Raw genomic sequence first — 22,370 nt, forward strand, 5'->3', positions numbered from 1 at the left:
ATCTTATCTTTCTAACAAGATAAGAAGCAACTTAATAGGATTAGTACAACTTTAGACATGATTATTATACTCTATAAAGGTCATAGTAACGTAGGAGGAGAAATGTGTGTAATATTGATATCATAATGAGTGGTAGTACAATGCATGATGTTTATACTTATGATTTGACCAATGAAGTGGTGTGATGATATTGTTGTGTAAATGAGTGAATGTGCCCATGATTGATATTATGAATGAATGCATGATGTCCACGAGTATATGTGAAAGTAATATGCCACGATATGTGTATGTGTTGCAAAAAAATGTTAGGAGAACTTATCCCTGCGGGATAAGAATCTCCAAGGGAATTTGAAAATAAGCCATGTGCATATTGTCTATGAATCATGCATCATGTTGTGTGTGTGTTTTGAAGTGAATGACGCTTATGAACTTAATCGGGGTCATGAATAAGTTGATGTATGACTTTGACCTTGGGGGTGCAATGGTTTGGAATCTCCTTTAAGCTCATGTTAATCACATGTGTTGGAATATCCTTGCAAGGCCGGAACACCCTAACGTGCCACCGACGGTGTCATCTCGGTGAGAGTGATAGTGTCGGGTTGCCCATTGTATGGCAATTCGTAGACTACACAAACTCTAAGGTTACATTCATAGTGTTTTCCAAAATGGTACCACATGCATACGAGTCTACAGGTCTAATTTGCATCGCATTTCGTGTGTGAATTTGTGTATGAAATGTTTGATTTGGATGAGGCATGCTTGTGTTGAGGAACGTAATTGTTTATAAATATATCTTATATCTTTAGAACTTCCTTAATGCTTTAAATTTATTGTGAGATGTATCTCACTCATTTTCTGTTTGTCTTGTTTGTGTTTAGGCTGAATGCTACCTTGCAAGGTTATGATGATGATGCTACATGAGAGGTTAAGATCTAATGTGGCTCCATGTAGAGCTTGTAGGCCTTGGATCTTCTTCATCAATGGAGCCCTTTGCTTCTTGAAGATGAATGGCAGTGAAATGGAGAAGGAGGAAAAGTGATTGGAGACGCCACTTCAAGGAGAAGATGAGTCAAGAACAAGCTCACCATCATAGGAAGCCATGGATAAGAGCTTGAAGGTAGAAGAAGATGAGTGGAGGAAGAGGGAGGAAGAGGGAGAAAGGGGAACAGAATTTTGAGAGAGAGAAGAAGGAGAATGAGGTCTGAACTTTGAAGTCTAATTTCTCAAATCATCAAAGTTGCAAAATGCACATGCAAGGCCTTTATTTATAGCCTAAGTGTCACACAAAATTGGAGAGAAATTTGAATTTCTATTCAAATTTAACTCGAATTTGAATTTGTAGGGCCAAAATTTAACTAACTATGATTAGTGGATTTCAGCTATGGTTCAACCTACTAATCCAAGATCAAATCCAAGATTCTCTACTAAGTGTGCTTAGGTGTCATGGGGCATGTAAAGCATGAAAGACATGCACAAAGTGTGACTATATGATATGGCAATGAGATGTAGCAAGCAAATGTTCACCTTCCCCTTAGGTTGGTTCAAAATTTAATTGGATTAGGCTTCTCCCAATTCAATTAAATTTCTCTCCCAACACACATATCAAATAGGTCTCCTCCTTGGGAGGATTGCATTATCCCCTCCCTCTTAAAGATGATTTGTCCTCAAATTCGCAGGCTCCTCATCATCTGAATCAGCTACACCTACAAAAGGAACCAAATCAATAATGTTAAAGGTGTTTCTAACTCCATATTCCTATAGGAGGTCTAGCCTATACTTCATAGTTATGTTGATGACGGCCCTACAGTTTGTACACATTCTCCACTTACCATCCTTCTTGGGCACCAACAACATAGACACAACACAAGGATTTAGGCTCTCTTGGACCCAACCCTTCTCCAACAATTCCTTAACTTGGGATTCAATCTCCTTGGTCTTTTGAGGATTAGTCCTATAAGTTGGCCTATTAGGAAGGCTTGCTCCTGGGACTAAGTCTATTTGGTGTTCTATTCCCCTAAGAGGAGGTAACCCAGGGGGTATCTCTTTGGGAAATACATTACCAAATTCCAATAAGAGTTCTTGGAACTTTGGGGGAATGGTCTCAAGTGTAGGAATTGTGGCAATGCTAAGGAAAGTCTCCCTTGAGAAGAGAAGGTAGAAAAATTGCTTGAGAAGAATAGCTTTCTTAATATCTCCTTTTGTTGCAAAATGACTCTCCTTCTTTACAACTTTCTTAGAGGAACACCCTCCGTCTTTTTCTTTCTCCTTGACCTTTGGAGCTAAAGCCTTACTATCCTTTTTTTCTTTTGTTTTTCTAACTTTTACTCATCCCTCTTGTCCTTCATTGTAAGTTGATCCTTAGCTACATGTGACGGTGTTTGAGGATGCAACACAAATTTAAGGCCAAGAAGGGTGAGGGTAATCTCATTAGTTAGGACATTGTAAATGATATTTCAATCAAATTGCCATGGCCTTCTGAAGAGAATATGTCCTGCCTCTATGGGAACTATATCACAAATAAATTCATCCTTATATGTCCCAATGGAGAAAGGTACCTTCACTTGTTTGTTAACTGTCATTTCCCCTAGCTCATTGAGATAATGAAGTTTATAAGGTTTTGGGTAGAGAATTGATGCATTCCTATCCTCCAAGGGCATTGGATAGAAGACTCCAAGAAGATTGGGCCAGAGATGCAAGAAAAGGCCCTAGGGTTCTCATGAGCCTTAAGGTAGATTTCGGACCCATGGCCTAAGTATGAGCCAACTTATCTTTATACATATTAGATTAAGGTTTCATTATTTTTGGGCCTTGTATTTAGGACTACATAATGTAGGTAGGGTACCTTAGAAATGTAGGATTTTTCAGCCCTTGTATTTTAGGGCACTTAGACTAGTTTAGTATTAGGGGTATTTTTGTAATTTCACATGCATTAAGTGAATATTTGATGTGTGTGTTGGGAAATAAATTTAATTGAATTGGGAGGAGCCCAATCCAATTAAATTTTAGAGGGGGAGGTGAGCATTTGCTTGCTACACCCCATTGCCACATCATATAGTCACACTTTGTGCATGTCCTTCATGCTTTACATGCCTCATGACACCTAAGCACACTTAGTGGAGAATCTTGGACTTGATCTTGGATTAGTGGGCTGAACCATAGATAAAATTCACTAATCATAATTAGTGAAATTTTGGCTCCAAAATTTGGCTCCACAAATTCAAGTGAAATTTGAATAGAAATTCAAATTTCTTTCCAATTTTGTGTGACACTTAGGCTATAATTAGAGGTCATGTGTATGCATTTTTTCAACTTTGATCATTTAAGAATTACACTTCAAAGTTCAAACCTCATTTGAGGCACAAAATTTCATGCTCCTTCTCTCTTTCTCCCTCCACTCATCTTCTCCTAGCTTCAAGCTCTTATCCATGGCTTCCTATGGTGGTGAGCTTCTTCTTGACTCATCTTTTCCTTGAAGTGGTGTCTCCAATCATCTTTCTTCCTTCTCCATTCAACTACCATGATCTTCAAGAAGCAAAGGAGTCCATTGATGAAGAAGATCCAAGGCCTACAAGCTCCACAAGGAGCTACATCAGGAATGATAGTGAGGTTCAACTTGGAAACTAATCTTATGCTACAACAATTGTAACAAGATCCACTATCCATAACAAGAGAACAATTTTTGTCTAAAATTTTTGCATCTTGTATGAAAGATGTTCTCTCTTTGGGATTGAGATATATCACAAGATTGACTTCCAAGGAGCCTTCTAACCTTTAGGAGGTCACCTTCTTCATGGGGGTAGACTTCCTCACTAGACTCTTCACCTCTTACTTCATCTTCACTTCCACCAGAGGAAGGGGAAGAAGTAGTCTCCTCTTGACTATTATAAATGTCTTGACCCCTAATAATCATGGTTTTCTTTGTGGGGCATTGAGAGGAAATTTGACCTCTCCCAAGACATTTGAAGCATTTAATGTTGCTAGTCCTTTCTTGGGAACTAGTCTCAGGGGTGGATTTCTCTATGGTCTTACCCTTATCTTCCTTGGGTTTTGAAGGTGCAGCCCCCAAAATTCCTTGGGCTTGGTCCTTCCTTGGATAAGAGTGAAAGCCATAAGATTTTGAAGAAGGATTTCTTTTAAGTTGATGCTCCACTCTTATACAAAGTTAGACTAGCTCATCTAGGTCCCTATATGGAAGGAGTTCAACCTTGTCCCTCTCTTCCATATTAAGCCCACTAAGGATCCTAGCTATGCTTGTTCTTTCCTCCTCCCTAAGTCCAGCTCTTAAAAGGAGTAGTTCCATTTGTTGTCTACATTCTTCAACACTCATACTCCCTTGTCTAAGCCTTTGGAGCTTGTCCATAAGGTCCCTTTCATAGTAGGAGGGAATGAGCCTCTTCCTAAGGGCACTCTTAAGATCATTCCAATACTCTACTGGAGGATCCCCATGAATCCTTCGTTCCCTAACAAGGAAAGTCCACCAATAGAGGGCATACCCTTGAAAGCTAAGGGTAGCCAATGGAACTTTTCTCTCTTCGCTAATATGATGGCAAGCAAAGAGTTGTTCAACCTTCATTTCCCAATCTAAGTAGGCCTCAACATTATCTTTTCCATGGAAATATGGGAGGCTAATGTTAACCTCTTGAGGCCTTCTATCCTTTTCTCTTATTTGGGAATGATGTTTAGTATATGAACTATGGTGCCCTCTATAATAGTCGCTAAGTTCTTCACTTAAACTCTTGCAAGAGTCATGACTACTATAGGAGGCATGCTCTTCTCTTTTCATTTCTTTCATTATTTTTCTTCTTTCTTCCTCTCTTATTTATTCTCTCTCATCTTGATTTATTTCTACCCTCTCTTTTCCTTTTTCTTTTCTTTCTAGTTTTTCTTTCAATAACTTGAGGGAACTCAACTCATCTAAGATTCTAGATAGAGGGTCCTTATGACTAGTACCCTCACCATTAGCACTAGATGAATGATGACTCATGTTGGTTCCTAAGTTGTGGTTCTTTCTTGTTGGGGGTTTGTAAAAGGTAAAAGCTAGGGTTCAAAAGAACTCAAGATAAGCGTGATAAGTAAGAAGAAAGTATTATGTAATTACAAGATAAATTAGGCGTGACTAGTAAAGAAAATAAGCTATGAAAGTAAGCAAGAAATTAATGTGCAAGAAATGTAAACTAGATGAATCCTAAGAGTGTTTGGATGACCACATTTAAGGTTCCCAACAAAACACTCACTATCCTAAGGGGAAAATTGTCTAAAATTATTACACACAAATGGAAGTTTGGTAACCTATTGGAGGCTCCCAACACACTTCCAATGAAAGGCCTTTTTGTTACAAAATTTGAAAGCAATGAAGGTAAGTAAATTGCAAATTACAAAATTATGAAACGGTCCTCAATTTTGGTGGTTGTTCTCTTTTTTGTGATTCACTCAATTTGGAATGCTTCTTAGTCCAATATCTCTTAAGGTGGTTGATCCCATGCTTCTTGACTCAAATTCTTCAAGGGATGACACCAATTCTCCTTTCCAGTTCCCTATATGGAAATTCACAAACAAGGAAATAAAGAGACAAGCAATAACCAAAGACCAAAAAAAATGAAATGAAAGCTAAACCAATAGAGTTTTAACAAGACAAATTTTCAAGGATTATTCGAAAATTAAAGCAATGAAAAGCAAGCTAGGACCAAAGAGAAACCTAGAATGGCTCTAGAGTAGAGTAAAAAAAACTAAAAAGATAAGACTCAAGAAACCTCAATTTTTGGCACTTTTTTTTGCACTAACTTTCAATTGAAATTTCAGAACTATGATTGGTATAAAATAGGCACAAATTATAGAGTAAATTTCGAGCCAAAACAACAAGCACACTTCCCTTTCACTTCTTTTTTTCTTGGACACTGATTTTCCTACCAACTTGTGTGATTTTTCGTATTTTTTCCTTTTATAAAAATCACTTGGTTCTTTTTTTATAATTTTCTTACAGATGTCTAGAAAATTCAGTAAAAATTTTAGCTCAAACTTCATAGTTACCAATTCCCAGTAATTTTTACAAGTTCATATGTTCAAGCTGCCAGCGCCAACAATTTCAACCTAGAAATCAAGAGTAGTTTTTATGTTGCTTAAGGCTTGGATAATTACAATTTGTGTTTGCTTATGCTGAAATCTATTGAATAACACAATTAAAGAGATATTAAGACTTATTTTGATTCACAAATTCAGCCACAAATCAGCACCGCAACTCAATTTCTTCATAGGCTTCATATAGGAAACTTAGAAAACAAAACAAAGTTCAACAACAAGACTACTTCTAGGAATTGATTTAGAACATGTTATGAACTAAATAACATGCGTGAATTAGACTCAAAATTCAAAAGATAGGCTAAGAATGACAATAATACATGAACAAATGTATCTAGAATTCAATCAACAAAATCAAAATTCAACACAAACTTAGAACATAATGTAACAATTGTTATGACTAAACATGACTCTAAGACAACATGGATTAAGTGATTTACACTTAGATTTTTGTGTTTTTTTTCTAATCAATATTTTGGAAGAAAATTTAGATCTATAGGTTCAGCACAAGAAGATTATGACTGAAAAATGATACAACCTAAAATCAACAGAAAAACATGATTCAATAATAGATCTATAAAATTTGAACCATAGAAATGCAAGAACTTGATCTAAGATTTAATCATTTTTTTAATTGACTTTAAACAGCACCAAACCACGAGACAATGGAGGATATACATGGAGAATAAGATTAAGAAAAAGGAATTAAAGTGAATAGACCGAACAAAAAGATAGAGGAAGCAAAAGAACATCATCTAGACGAAGATGCTCTAATACCACATGATGTAGCTCCATGTAGAGCTTGTAGGCCTTGGATCTTATTCATCAATGGAGTCCTTTACTTCTTGAAGTTTAATGGTAGCAGAATGGAGAAGGAAGAAAGATGATTGCAGACGCCACTTCAAGGAGAAGATGAGTCAAGAAGAAGCTCACCACCATATGAAGCCATGGATAAGAGCTTGAAGGTAGGAGAAGATGAGTGGAGGGAGAAGCAGAGAAGGAGCATGAAATTTTGTGCCTCTAATGAGATCTGAACTTTGAATTATAATTCTCAAATGATTAAAGTTCAAAAAATGCACACACATGGCCTCTATTTATAGCCTAAGTGTCACACAAAATTGGAGGGAAATTTGAATTTGAATTTGTGGAGCCAAAATTTCACTAATTATGATTAGTGAATTTTAGCTATGGTTGAGCCCACTAATCCAAGATCAAGTCCAAGATTCTCCAATAAGTGTGCTTAGGTGTCATGAGGCATGTAAAGCATGAAGGACATGCATAAAGTGCGACTATATGATGTGGCAATGGGGTGTAGCAAATAAATGCTCACCTCCCCCTCTAAAATTTAATTGGATTGGGCTTCTCCCAATTCAATTAAATTTATTTCCCTACACACACATCAAATATTCACTTAATGCATGTGAAATTACAAAACTACCTCTAATACAAAAACTAGTCTAGGTGCCCTAAAATACAAGGGTTGAAAAATCCTACATTTCTAGGGTACCCTACCTACATTATGGAGCCCTAAATACAAGGCCCAAAAATAATGAAACCTTAATCTAATATATACAAAGATAATTGGGCTCATACTTAGCCCATGGGTCCAAATTTACCGTAAGGCTCATGAGAACCCTATGGCCTTCTCTTTCATCTTTGGCCCAATCTTCTTGGAGTCTTCTATCCAATGCCATTGGGGGGTAGGATTGCATCAGGATCCCCGTGAATACTTCTTTCCCTAACAAGGGAAGTCCACCAATAGAGGGCAGACCCTTAGAAGCTAAGGGTAGCCAATGGAACTTTTCTCTCTTCACTAATATGATGGCAAGCAAAGAGTTGTTTAACCTTTATTTCCCAATCTAGGTAGCCTTCAACATTATCTTTTCCATGCAAATATGGGAGACTAATGCTAACTTTTTGAGACCTTCTATCATTTTTTCTTCTCTGGGAGTGGGGTCTAATATGGGACCTGTCAGACCCTAATTTCGTCTGGGGAATGCTTTTATTGATCGACATCAGTTGGAACACAAGGTCGAGGGATCGCTCATATCTATTGTCAAATCCAAGAACGAAAACCACTAGGAAATGGGCAAAATGGTTATTTACTGGAATTTTCTGGACCCTAGCTCGCCCAGGCTAGCATCTGGCTCACCTGGGCTGTGAAATACCTTTATCCTTAAACAACCAGCTCGCCTGGGCGAGTTGCCCCTTCCCCAAATGCCTTTTTTCTATAAATAGCCATGAAGGGGAAGGGGCAAAGGGTTCAAAAAGTTTAGGAGGAAGAAAAATGATGGGAGAGGAAGGAAAAAGAAGAAAAGTGAAGCCAAGGCGTTGTCGAATCGCAACCGAAGATCATTCCCTACATCGCTTCTCTTGCTAGCCTTGTACCCTGTGCAACAATCGCTTAGTTTTTCTTCCTTTTCTTTTCTTTTATTTTCTTAAGAGTTGAATATAATCCATGTACCCTTATGGGTCCTCTCTGACATTCGTATGTATTCGTCTTCTCCCCTCTTATTGTTGGTAATTTCATTTTATTTGTAAGGTTTAATTCTAGCCAACCACCAATGTCGTGAGATTGTTTTCTTTTCTTTTGTGAGACTAGAAACTAATAAACTCAAATAAAAATGAAAAGGGAATCAATTCACAAACCAAACTTCTTTTTATCAAATATCACTTGAGATCGTTTTAAGGTCCAACGTCTTAACAATTTTCTCCGTTTTTCAAAATTTAAAACGTCGTTTCAAGGTCCAACGCCTTAACGACTCTTTGTTTGCAAATAAAATAAATCTTTCAAAAAAACAAAATCAATTTAACACTCAAACATTCAGACTTAAAGAACTATGTAGGTCTGAATTCCTCATCGCACCTGAGGATACGTAGGTGCAAGGGCAGCCCCTTGTCGACCCCAAAAAAATAATATATATATATATATATATATATATATATATATATAAAGGGAAAAATAAATATTTTTGAAGTCACGTTGTGCTCACTTGATTAAAGGTTGTCATCCCTTGTGACAGGCGCGTGGGGTGCTAATACCTTCCCTATGCGTAAACAACTCCCAAACCCTTATTTTCAAAATTCGCAGGCCTCTTTTTGGTTTTCCTAACATTTTCCTCGAATAAATGTTGGTGGCAACTCCACTCGTTTTCTCCTTAGGAGACAAACACCTGTTCTTTTATTTGCTTTTGTTGTCCCGTCATGAGATAGGTTGCGACAGATGGCGACTCCACTGGGGACTGTTAGAGAGTTAAGCCATTTTCATCGAGTGTGTAATTTTATCATGACTTTTTCTTTATTTTATTTTTGCAAAATAAAATCTGCCATTGAACCCTAGGATAGACGACATGTGCTATACTTAGGTTGCTTTGTTCACACATGACACCTATACTTTTTTCACACACCTTTAGAGGTTGGGCCCTATACCCGGGTCTGTGTGAGCCATAGGGAGTGATGGATGATTTGTGGTCATGTTGGGTCTCCGACTTGCTTCATAACAGTGAAGCCTCATCTAGAGTTTTCCTCTTTTGGTGATGTATTGTCGCTTATAGTCCCTATCTCCATAATGTATTATCTAAGAGGATGATATCTCTAATGACCGGTAAGGTTACATGAAAGTACCTTTGGGAGTTGTCACTAGAAGTGGACTTTTGGATCCTTTCCATTAGGTTCATGAATTAGGGGAACAGAGCAAACTCACTCTGGCTTGTTCCTTGATCGCATCATGCATCTCTTCTTGGCATCATAATGGATGTATCATTCCTGCATTTATCATTTATCATATTCATGCATTGCATTTGCATAAGTCATTGCATTATCATACATCTTTATTTAACATGCTTTTGCTCTGCCAATTGCATACATTCTATTTTCATCATTCGCATGTTATGTTCACTCATGCATGATCCTGACACATAGTTGCTTATGCCTTGCATTTTCCTCAAAAAATAAAAATAAAAACAAAAAAAAAGAACAAAAAGAAAGTCACAATGAAGCATGAAAGTTTACACCACATTTTTAGTTACATGTGTTGGGTACCATGATGATAGCTATAAAGAGACCATGTTGGGATTATACAGTCATTTCTCTTGAAAAATGATTGAAAATCACGTGAACATGGTACCTAATGTATTGTTAACTAGGAAAGGGTGGTTCTTCGGGCGTCTCATGTCAATCTCATAATTACATTTGTCATGCATAGCATAAGTATGCCCTAATCATTCATCTCTATGATAGGTTGTCGAAGTATTGACAATCAAAATTTATATTCCTTCGATTATGGGGTAAAAACAAGCACGTGATTTTAAGAAAAGGTTTTCATCAAGTCAACGTCAAGTATGGAAGTAACCAGCTTGCAAAAGTTGGGGCAGAAGATGGATCGAGTTTACATACCTTCTTTGGCTACAGCCAACACATGATTAGCTAGATAATTTACAAAATTAGGGACTATTGATGTCTATGTTTTATTTTCAGTCACACTTTGACTCTGACAAGATGTAATGAACAATGTTGTTTTAATGAAAATCTAAATTGATTCGACCCTATGCTCTATAGAATGTCCTGTGTAAAATTTGCAATACTTCAACAATGTATCATTCACATACATCCTTGCTTATTTTTCTTTTCACATTGGTTGCATTGCTCATTGCATTATTTCCTTGAAATCAGAACTGTAGTCATTGTAATCAAAAGGAAAGAATGCGCTTTACAACACCCTTACTGAATGCGTGCCAAAGCTAGAGTGATGAGTGAAATAGAAGAGGTAAAGGAACAGATGAAGGCCGGCATGGAGGCCATGAAAGAGCAAATGGCCACAATGATGGAAGCCATGATGAGTATGAGAAAAATGATGGAGCTCAACACGACTACAGTTTTTGCCGCAAGTACCGCCACTGAGGTGGACCCAACTCACCCATCTGGAATCAATCAAGTAAATCATCTAGTCTCAGATATGGTAGGTCAAGGAGGCGAAGCATTGGGAAGTACGAGTGGCCCCCATTTTGTGTAGGTCCAGAGCAAGCATTCTTTCCCACCAAATGGCTTGCCTCCCAACTATGCACCACCCAATGTTGCACACGCTCCTAATGAGAATGTCGATAACTCTCCTCCCATACCCATTGAGAGCCAACATCCCTAATCTGGTCATGCACAGGTTCCTCAACCCATGAGGGAGACACATGAAGTACCCCGAGACCACACTCTAGCCGACTTCGAGCCTCACCTCGGATATGCCACTGAGGGGCAGACATTTGGTGGCATACCCCTGCCAAAAAATTTGAGGGGCCCTCAGTATCGCCCACAACCATAACCCTTACATTTTGCGGTGGGAAGACTTCCTCCTGCCATGGTAGAAAGGGAAAAATTTGATGATATAGAAGAAAGGCTGAGGGCCATTGAAGGAGGCAGAAATTATGCCTTTGCTGACATGGCATAGTTGTGCCTAGTGCCCGACGTGGTCATTCCTCTGAAGTTCAAGGTGCTAGATTTTTATAAGTACAGGGTGACTACTTGCCCTAAGAATCACCTGAAGATGTACTGCAGGAAAATGGGGGCATACGCGAAAGATGAAAAATTGTTGATGCATTTCTTCCAGGAAAGTCTTACTAGGGCAGCCGTCACCTGGTATACTAATTTGGAACCTTCCTGGGTCCGTTCCTGGAAGGACCTAATGGTTGCTTTCATTAGGCAGTATCAGTACAATTCTGATATGGCTCTGGATAGAATGCAACTATAGAACATGTGTAAGAGGGAGCACAAATCTTTCAAAGAATACGCCCAAAGGTGGAGGGGTCTGGCAGCTCAAGTACTGCCCCCAATGATGGAGAGGGAGATGATAACAGTGATAGTGGACACGTTACCGGTGTTCTACTATGAGAAGATGGTGGGTTACATGCCTTCAAGCTTTGCAGATTTAGTGTCTGCTGGAGAGAGGATCGAAGTAGGTCTGAGAAGAGGCAAATTTGATTATGCTGCTTTGATGAATATGAAGCTTGGGGAAAATGAAGAGAATAAGAAGGAGGGAGAAACACATGTTGTGATTGTTGTTCTTACATGGCCCAATTTTCCACTAGCTCAACAATATCAATACTCAACCAATATCAGTCCTTCTCGTTACCCACCACCTTACCAGCCAAGAACACCCAATCATCCACAAAGGCCGCCCCTAAATTGGCCACAAATCTCGCATGTTGCACATCCGAGGCAAAACACCACCCTTAATACGAACCAAAACACCAACCAGGGAAGGAATTTTCTAGAAAAAAGCCTATAGAATTCACCCCAATTCTGGTGTCGTATGCTAACTTACTCCTATATCTATTCAATAATACAATGGTAGCCATAATCCCAGCAAAGATTCCTCAACCTCCATTTTCCCAAGGATACAACTAAAATGCAACATGTGCTTATCATGGAGGAGTTCCGGAGCATTCCATTGAGCATTGTATGACCCTGAAACATAAGGTGCAAAGTCTAATTGATGCAGGTTGGCTAAAATTTGAGGAGGACAATTGCTTGTGAATTCTGACATTGTTGAGCGATACTATGCATGATACTTGGGGCAATTTGAAGGTTGTTGTTAGATGTCTCCAATGACTTATTAGGATTTCCAAGTTTATGCCATTACTGTAAACAATAGTCACAATGCTAAAAATATGGATAAATTTGATGTCCTTGTCTCTCATTCTCTCATAATTACATCTTTGCATATTTATTTAACATTCATTGGAATATGAATGTACGTCGTTGGCTTGTTTGCTCAAGTGACTTGCGCTCCTGAGTTGATCTTCAAGTTTGTTCAATCTGAAATTGCTCGTTCTACACATTTGGTGGGGGTGCCATAAACGATGAGTGAAGTTCAAAAAAAAAAAAGAAAAAAACGTTTGATTGACTGTGTTTCAAATAAAAAATAAGAAGTACAAACATTCATGTGACCTTATTTTATCATTCTTAAAAGTTGTATTTTTGATAGAAAAGTGAGTTGTCAAGAACAAGAGTCATTTGACTTAATATGTCAATTGAAAATCCTTTAAATATTTCTTATCCTTGAAATTTCTTTTTCGAGAACCTGTACAGTTTCTTTCATCTCTCCTTGCTATAAGGTCATGACAAACGGAAACAACATATACCTCTGAACCCTACACCGGGGCAATGATAGACATCATGCATGAGCTTCAAGCGAACCTAGGGGCAAACAAGAAGTCCTCACCCGATAGGTTGAAAACCCAAAAGGGTGGCCTAGGCAAGTTAGGGAAATAACCCTTCTCCCTCCACTATACAAACCCAAAAGGGTGGCCTTTGCAAGCTAGGGGCAAAAAACAAGTCCTCACCCGATAGGTCCAACACCTTAATGACTCTTTGTTCGCAAATAAAATAAATCTTTCAAGAAAAACATAAAATCAATTTAACACTCAAACATTCAGACTTAAAGAACTACGTAGGTCTGAATTCCTCATCACACCTGAGGATATGTAGGAGCAAGGGCAGCTCCTTGCCGATCCCAAAAAAATAAAAAAATATATAAAAATGGAAAAATAAGTATTTTTAAAGTCATGTTGTACACACTTGATAAAAGGCTACCATCCCTTGTGACAGGCGTGTGGAGTGCTAATACCTTCCCTATGCGTAAACAACTCTCGAACCCTCATTTTCAAAATTCACAGGCCTCTTTTTGGTTTCCCTAACGATTTCCTCAAATAAACGTTGGTGGAGACTCCACTCGTTTTCTCCTTAGGAGACAAACACCTATTCTTTTATTTGCTTTCGCCATCCTACCTATGCCTCCCTCCATATTAGTCACTTAACTCTTCACTCAAACTTTTACTAGACTCGTGACTACCATAGGAAGCATTTCTTCCTCTTCTTAATTCTTTCATTAATTTTCTTATTTCTTCCTCTCTTATTTTCTCCCTTTCATCTTGACTTATTTCTTCCACTCTTTTTTTCCTTTTTCTTTTCGGTCTTGTTTTTCTTTCCACAATTTAAGAGATATCAACTCATCTAATATCCTATACAAGGGGTCCTTAGCAATAGAACCCTCACCATTAACACTAGATGAAGAATGAAGACTCATATTGGTTCCTAAGTTGTGGTTCTTTCTTGTTGGGGGTTTGAAAACAAAAAGTAAAAGAAACTATGGTTGAAACTAGCCAAAATAAACACTAAAAGAGGTGTGAAAGATAAGGTAAAAACTAATTGGTAAAAAGCAAGCTATCTAGGCAGTTTGACAATGAAAGGTAAAGGAAATTTAAAACAATCTAGACGGTTTCCTATGTGAAGGCTTGGATGACCCTTTGGAGGTCCCAACTGGCTCTTCACTTAGTCTACAAGGTTTACACTAAGCTATTACACACAAATAGAGGTTTAGGTGGTCTCTTGGAGACTCCCCATACACCTCTGAAGAATGTCCAAATACAAGGAATTGCAATAGAAAAAAATTCAGCACTCAATTGTTCCATTACAACAAATTTAACAGAGCAATTAAGGTCTTCAAATTTGTCTTCAATGCTTCTTTGTTTTCTCAAGTGTTTCACTCAAAATTTGGTGAGGTTTTGGTTGCTTCAAATCCAATGGTGCTTCTTGGATGGTTAACCTCCAAGACTAAAAAATCTTCCTTCGCACAATGCATCAATTTCCTCTTCCAATCCTTATTGTAAGCAACACTTAAACACAAAAAAAGAAGCAAGAAATGAAAAGATGAAATGAAAGTTAAACCAAAAGGAAATTTAACATGATAGTAATTCAATGACATTCAAGGAAAAATAAAGCAAAAGGACAGCACCACAAGCTAAGGTCGAACACAAAGGAAGTCCTAGAATGGCACTAGATTAGATTGACAAATTGAAAACAAGACTCAGAGCAAAATTCTAGTTATGTAAATTTGGAAACACATCTAAAAGATGAAAAACTCCAAGAAATCAAATAGGCTTGTAATAAAACTCAAAAAAATGAAAAAATTTCAAGCAAATCAAGCATACACTTTTTTTTAATTTTTTGTTGTTGTTCTGGATGTGTATTTTGACGTTAATCTTTATCACCTTTTCTTGCTCATTTCTTTTTTGTTTTTGTTCATTCTTTTTCCATTGCTTTCGTCTAGATGTCTATTTTATCTAGTTAAAACTTCATCTCAAAAATCAAAGTATTCAACCCATAGTGGAGTTAAGAAGATAGTGTGCTAGAACTGACAACAACCAGAATTCTAACCTAGATATCAAAAGTAGTGTTTATGTTGCTTAAGGCTTGGATAGTTACAATTTGTGTTTGCTTATTCTCAATTGTCTTGGATAACACAATTCAAGAGAGCTTAAGACTTATTTTGATTCACAAATCCAGCCACAACTTAGCACCACCACTCAATTTCTTCATAGGTGTCATATACGAAACTTAGAAAACAAGAAAAGTTCAACAAGACTACTTCTAGGAATTTATTTAGAACATTTTATGAACTAAATAACATGCATGAATTAGACCCAAAATTCAAATGATGGGCTAAAAATTGCAAGAATACATGAACAAATGTATCTAGAATTTAATCAACAAAATCAAAATTCAAGACAAACTTAGAACATAATGAGACAATATTATGACTAAACATGACTCTAAGACAACATGAATGAAGTGATTTACACTTAGATTTTTGTGTTTTATTTTCTAATCAATATTTTGCAATAAATTGAGATCTAAAGGTTCAAAACAAGAAGATTATGACTAAAAAATGATAGAGCCTAAAATCAACACAAAGACATGATTCAAGAGTAGATCTATAAAATTTGAACCACAGAAATACAAGAACAAGTGTAAATCTAATATTTAATCGGTTTTTTAATATACTTTAAACAACACCAAACCACGAGACAATGGAGGAGATACATGTAGAAGGTGATGAAGAACAAGGAATTAAAGTGAATTGACTGAACAAAAGATAGAGGAAGCAAAAGAATATCACCTAGATGAAGATGCTTTGATACCACATAGTGTGGCTCCATGTAGAGCTTGTAGGCCTTGGATCTTCTTCATCAATGAAGTCCTTTGCTTCTTGAAGATCAATGGCAGCAAAATGGAGAAGGAGGAAAGGTGATTGGCGACGCCACTTCAAGGAGAAGATGAGTCAAAAAAAGGCTCACCACCATAGGAAGCCATGGATAAAAGCTTGAAGCTAATAGAAGATGAGTGGAAGGAGAGGGAGAGTGACGAATGAAATTTTGAGAGAGAGAAGAGGGAGAATGAGATCTGAACTTTGAAGTCTAATTTCTCAAATCATCAAATTTGCAAAATGCACACACAAGACCTCTATTTATAGCCTAAGTGTCACATAAAATTAGAAGGGAATTTGAATTTCTATTCAAATTTCACTGAATTTGAATTTGAATTTGTGAGGCCAAATTTGGAGCCAAAATTTCACTAATTATGATTAGTGAATTTCTGCTATGGTTCAGCCCACTAATCTAAGATCAAATTCAAGATTTTTCACTAAGTGTAATTAGGTGTCATGAGGCATGTAAAACATGATGTACATGCACACAGTATGACTATATGATGTGACAATAGGGTGTAGTAAGCAAATGTTCACCTCCCCCTTAGGCTAGTCCAAAATTTAATTGGATTGGGCTTCTCCCAATTCAATTAAATTTCTCTCCCAACACACACATCAAATAGTGCACTTAATACATATGAAATTATAAAACTACCCTTAGTACAAAAACTAGTCTAGACGCCCTAAAATACAAGAGCTAAAAATCCTACATTACTAGGATATTCTAAACTTGTGGGTTACCCTCCCTACATTATAGAGCCTTAAATACAAGGCCCAGAAAAATAATGAAACCCTAATCTAATATGTACAAAAATAAGTGGCCTCATACTTAGCCCATGGACCCAAAATCTATCCTAAGGCTCATGAAAACCCTAGAGTCTTCTCCTACATCCCTGGCCCAATCTTCCTGAAGTCTCCTAGCCATGACTCTGGTGATGGGTCCCCTCCTTGTGAGGATTGCATCAAGATCTCCACTTTATATTACTATTAATTTTAGGGTTATGGATGCTCTAAAATTATGTAACATTTGGACATAAGTTTTATTCGTTTATCTAAGGATTAAATTAATAAGTAATTTTTCACCATATTTTATTTAATATGGTTTGTATGGAATTTGGAGCGCCAAGATTTGTTTAACATGAAGTTACATTATTTATCGATTTTTTTCTTTAAGTTTACAAATATTTGACATGTAATACTCTTACCGCAAAATAAGTATTTTTTTTAAAACGTATTTAGAAAATATTACAAGTGTATGTATCTTGGGGCAAAAGGGTGTTACACTTAGTGGTCTCCTATATATTTATAGAAAATCTTATTATATTAGTTCAAACCAAAATCTTATACAAACAACCAAAAATGTTATTATTTATCAAATCGATGCAGAAAATCTCTTATATTAGTTCAATAAACAATTAAAGTATATAAATTGGTAGTATACAAGAAATATGGAGGTGGTCATAGTCATTTTAAAATTCTCCTAACCATTTAGTTGTGTAACTTAGTCTTCTAACGATCTATGATACGTGTGTTAATTATTTCAAATGACTATAATATTTAACTTATGGTTTGACTTGATAGCTCAAGGGAACCATCATTGCCCCAAACAAGATTGGATTGAAAATTGCCAAAAAGTACAAGGAAGGCATGGATTCGTTTCAGGCACATAAGAGACTAACATGAAAATTAATAACAAATAAAAACACATTGACCAATGAAAATTTTAATTTGGAGTTTTAAATTCAAAATTTATTAGAATTATGTATATAATTACTTAATACTCTGTGTGCAAGCTTTACATTTTCGTGAATGTGACAATCTATTCCTTAGTGGATTGATTCACCTTAACAGCCCAAAAAATCATATAAGCATAATTAGATGCAACAACTCACTCATCTCCAATCTTCATATGATTGCACCAAATGAAAGCCCAAACACTGATGAGAATGTTATCTCACATTCATCCAACATTTCCATAAAGAACTCCAAGATGGAAATTGGTAAATCATATATAAGTTACAATCTTTAATTGCATAATTATTATATCTTGTCCTTAAATCATTCAATGAGATTGCATAGCCCTTTAATTCCTAGTTTTTTTTATAAGGCTACTCAAGTGGTAGATCCTCTCTTAATTTTTTTTATTTAAAAATTATGTGATGGTTAAATATTCATTTTTCTCATTTAAGTTGACAATCTTATGTAATAAAAAGAAGAAACAAAATTCTCTTCAATACTTTATGAGATGAGAAATTTTATTTATACCACTAAATTGAACAATTTTTTTTACAAATTAATGAATATGAAAAGAAAGAAAGAATTGTGAAATAAGATGGACGATTTCATGAAGAATGATTGAAGGAAACATAAATGTTACATAAGTTGTAATATAACTTTATTATATAATATGATATTTGTTTTCAAAATAAGTGCAAGTTCAAACATACAAAGGTTAAAAATGTGTTTATCTCTCTATAAAAGTTACATAAATATAAGAGAGATAGAAAATTTAAACATGACCTCGCATGTATGAATCTCTTTCTTTTGTATTATCTTATCATTATTATTATTATTATTATTATTATTATTATTATTATTATTATTTCTAAACGTGAAGATTGCATTGCCATTAACCACGGATCCACCTTCATCAGCATAATTGGTGTCTTTTGTAAACCTGGCCATGGCATTAGGTCAGTTCGAGTAAACTTTTATTTTCATGTTAATTCAAGTTATTTGGCCAATAAATTGAAACCATTTGGGATGTCTTTGTGAATATGTAGTATTGGGAGCTTAGGGAAAATGGAGCTCATCAAACAGTAGAAGAGATATGTGTACGAAATTGTACCTTCAATAGAACAACAAATGGAGCTAGAATCAAGACATGGATAATAAGGAGCGACTCTAGTTAGTTTGGCATTATTAAATATATTGAACTAAAGTAAATAACATTAAATAACTTTCATGTTTTATGTTCTTTAAATCAGGGAGGTCAAGGGTATGCAAGGAAGATCACCTTTAAGGATATTAAACTTGTGGAAGCTACAAATCTTGTGATTATAGATCAACTTTACAACCCATGTGACAATGTATGTGCAGTCAGAGTGAATGATGTTAGTTACCACAATGTGAGGGGAATCTCAAGTTCCACGCATGCAATCAAATTGTATTTTGACAAAATCATAGGTTACACAAACATTGTATTGAAGGGGGTTAAAGTAACTACCTATACTAAAAAGAAAACTTATGCATCATGCAAACATGTAAAAGGGGTGTGCTCTTTGTGTAATCCACATGTGTCATGTCTTTCTCATAAATAATCAAATTAATGTGATAAGTCATTTCAATTCTTGTCTCAACATTTGGTTTTTCTTTCTCCATTGTATTAAATTGTTGATTTAAGTAGAACATGCTACAAATCTTATTGTATTATACTTGTTGGCTAAAAATGTTTGTTATTGAGACTAGCTATTTATCGTCGACTAACAACTAATTTAGTCAACAACCGTGAACTAATGTACCTCAATCTAAATAGATTCTAGTTTGTCCCCCACTATAAGAAAATATCATTCTAGTCTAACCCTAAGCAAATGCATTTTCTACAGTTGCTCTTTTTGTTGGGAAAATGTCTGTGACAAGCGTATTACTAGCATTTTAGACCAACCCTTAGAAGCGCATGGTTTAGCCACGATTTTAAAATCCCCATCAACACCATAGTTAAAGGCTTTCTAACCCTCATTAACGTTATATTTGACCTGAGATCATGTAGCACTTACCTAGGTTTACTAGGCCTTGCTAATTTTGAGCCTTACCAATGGTTTTTAACCCCTTGTTAATTGATTTTTTTTTCAATTTTTTATTACCTATTTTATTTTACCCATGCATAATATTTTAATCACAGATGAAGTTGCATTTAAGGATTTTTGTGTACCAATTAAATCAAACTTTCAATGTTTGTGTCTAAAAATTTTAAGCTAGACAAATATTCAAAAAATATAATAAAATAAAGCAAGAAATCTTCAAATTTTATGAGTAAACAAATGTACTTAAACAAGTGGTTCAATAAAACTGCTAATAAGTAACATCCAAAAGAACCCCTAATTAAGAAGTAACATCCATAGTTTATAAATATCCAAAATCTAAGAAGAAACAAAACACATCACTACTACAAAAAGCGGATTCAACATCGGTGTGTTAACATCGGTTGTTAAAAAAACCGATGTTAACATATGCGCGGTGGCATAATTGTAAATACCGTGTATACGTTAACATCGGTTTTGTGAAAAATCGATGTTAACAAAGTTCATTAACATCGGTTATTGGAGAACCGATGTTAACATTTATTAACATATGTTTATTAACATCGGGTTTTTAGAAAACCGATGTTAACCTTAACATCATTTTGTTAACATTGGTTTTTTTTTAAAAACCGATGTTGAAGTTATATTTTAAAAAATATGGTGAGCCCTAAGAAACTAGCGCTCTGTCTTCTTCTCCATCTAAGCTTTCGCGCTCTCTTCTTCTTCTAATCTCCGTCTAGCGAAACCGTCCCTGTCTGCATCTGAGCATCGTGTTCGTCGCACTCGAGCATCGTCTTCGTTGCACTCGAGCATCGTCACAAGTCTCTGCTTCTTCTCCTTCGCCATGATACCTAGGTATGTTTCGTCTCCTTCGTGTTGTCTTCTCCTTCTCTCTGTCTTCTTCTCCATCCATGCTTTCTTGCTCTCTTTGTTCTCCATCTACCTTGAAGCTGTATGTTCTCCATCTGACCATCATTTTGTCTAAGGTCGAGCATCGTGTTCGTCGCACTCCAGCATCGTCAGAAGTCTGTGCTTCTTCTCCTTCGCCACCTCACATAGGTATGTTTGGTCTAATCCTGTATAAATATTTGATTGCATTCATGTATCGCACACTTAGTGAACTAAACATGGATAGGGTATCTCATATTTAACTCGAGCATCGTGACAACTTTGTGCTTCTTCTCCTTAATGAAGTTTCCCTTACCCTTATTGTGTTCTTCTAACAGTTTAAGAGTTAACGCCTATTATTGGAGTTTAACAGTTTCCCTTACCCTTATTGTGTTCTTGTAACAGTTTAAGAGTTAACGCCTATTATTGGAGTTTAACAGTTTCCCTTACCCTTATTGTGTTCTTGTAATAGTTTAACAGTTTAAGAGTTAACGCCTCCTAGTTCCTAAAACCTTCCTTAAGATTAGAGGACCATTGGTTAAAATGAAGAGTAAAATCCTTGTCCATTGCTTTGATCCATGACCATAGTAGGAATAAGGCATCTTCTAACAGTTTGATTCCATGAAAAGTTGTATCTTGGAACACCACCTTATTTCTATGGTGCCATATTGTCCAAGTTAAAGCAATCCACCAGCATTTCCAGGTTTTGGACCTGACTCCATCTGCTACCTCCATTCCATGTTGCAGAAAATGGTCCCTATGATTTTGTGGCATTACAGTGATAAGATTAACCCAGGACATTGATTCCCACCATAAAGGGAGGGTTTTGCTACAATTGAAGAACAAGTGTTCATCCCCCTCCTCCTTATTTCTGCATAAAGGACATAACATATCATCTATCGGTATTTGTCTCCTTCTAAGGTTTTGCTTTGTTGGTAATCTATCCCGAAGTAGCCTCCAAGTGAACACTGCTGTTTTTGTGGGTATTTTGAGTTTCCATATTGCCCCACAATCCTGTTCCTGTCTTACCTCCATCAGCTCTCCCCATATCAAATCATATCCACTTTTTGTTGAGTAGTCTCCTGCAGGTTCAGGTTTCCAAATCCAAGTGTCCTCCCATAGGGGATGAAGTTGCTGCTGTGATATGTCCCCAAGAAAACTATCCGCCATTGCTATTTCAGAATCGAAAAGGCTAGGTGTCTTCTCCAATTAAGCTGCCATTCCCAGTTTGAGTGCTATTTCAAGAAAACTACCCATGCAATCAGTATTTGGTTTGAGTGTCGTTTCATTTGTTTTGCTTATGCTCTTCTTTCCCAGTTTAGTTAGGATTCTTTTATCAGCTTGTTCTTTTAATCCAACACAATGTCAGTATTTTGGTCTAAAAGTTAAGATAGTTCCAATGATTGCTTTTTATGCATATTTTTGTTTGTGAAGTGATCCTAAGAATTTTTGTATGTAGCTTGTGTAGAAAATTGAAACCAGTAATTTGAAAATAGGATGCTTAAACTGGTTTAGGCTATAAGAAGCAAGTTTTAACCACTATGCTACACAAGCCAGTAGCATAGTTATGAAAC

At 36.3% G+C, this 22,370-nt stretch overlaps 1 protein-coding gene and 1 pseudogene across 1 annotated transcript; one reads left to right on the top strand and one right to left on the bottom strand.

The window, feature by feature from the left end:
- LOC114411297 overlaps positions 1-19,437 on the top strand; it is a 90,056-nt pseudogene extending 70,619 nt beyond the window's left edge.
- A 1,452-nt stretch (positions 19,438-20,889) lies between these two features.
- On the bottom strand, positions 20,890-21,966 carry LOC114411370. The gene is made up of 2 exons (XM_028375093.1): positions 21,309-21,966; positions 20,890-20,984 (listed from the first exon to the last, which is right to left on the bottom strand). Exons 1-2 carry the CDS (start codon positions 21,964-21,966, stop codon positions 20,890-20,892), a joined length of 753 nt encoding a protein of 250 aa, XP_028230894.1.
- Between the last annotated feature and the right edge of the window lie 404 nt (positions 21,967-22,370).

This window comes from Glycine soja, chromosome 1 (assembly GCF_004193775.1).
Source record: "Glycine soja cultivar W05 chromosome 1, ASM419377v2, whole genome shotgun sequence".
Classification (NCBI taxonomy): domain Eukaryota; kingdom Viridiplantae; phylum Streptophyta; class Magnoliopsida; order Fabales; family Fabaceae; genus Glycine; species Glycine soja.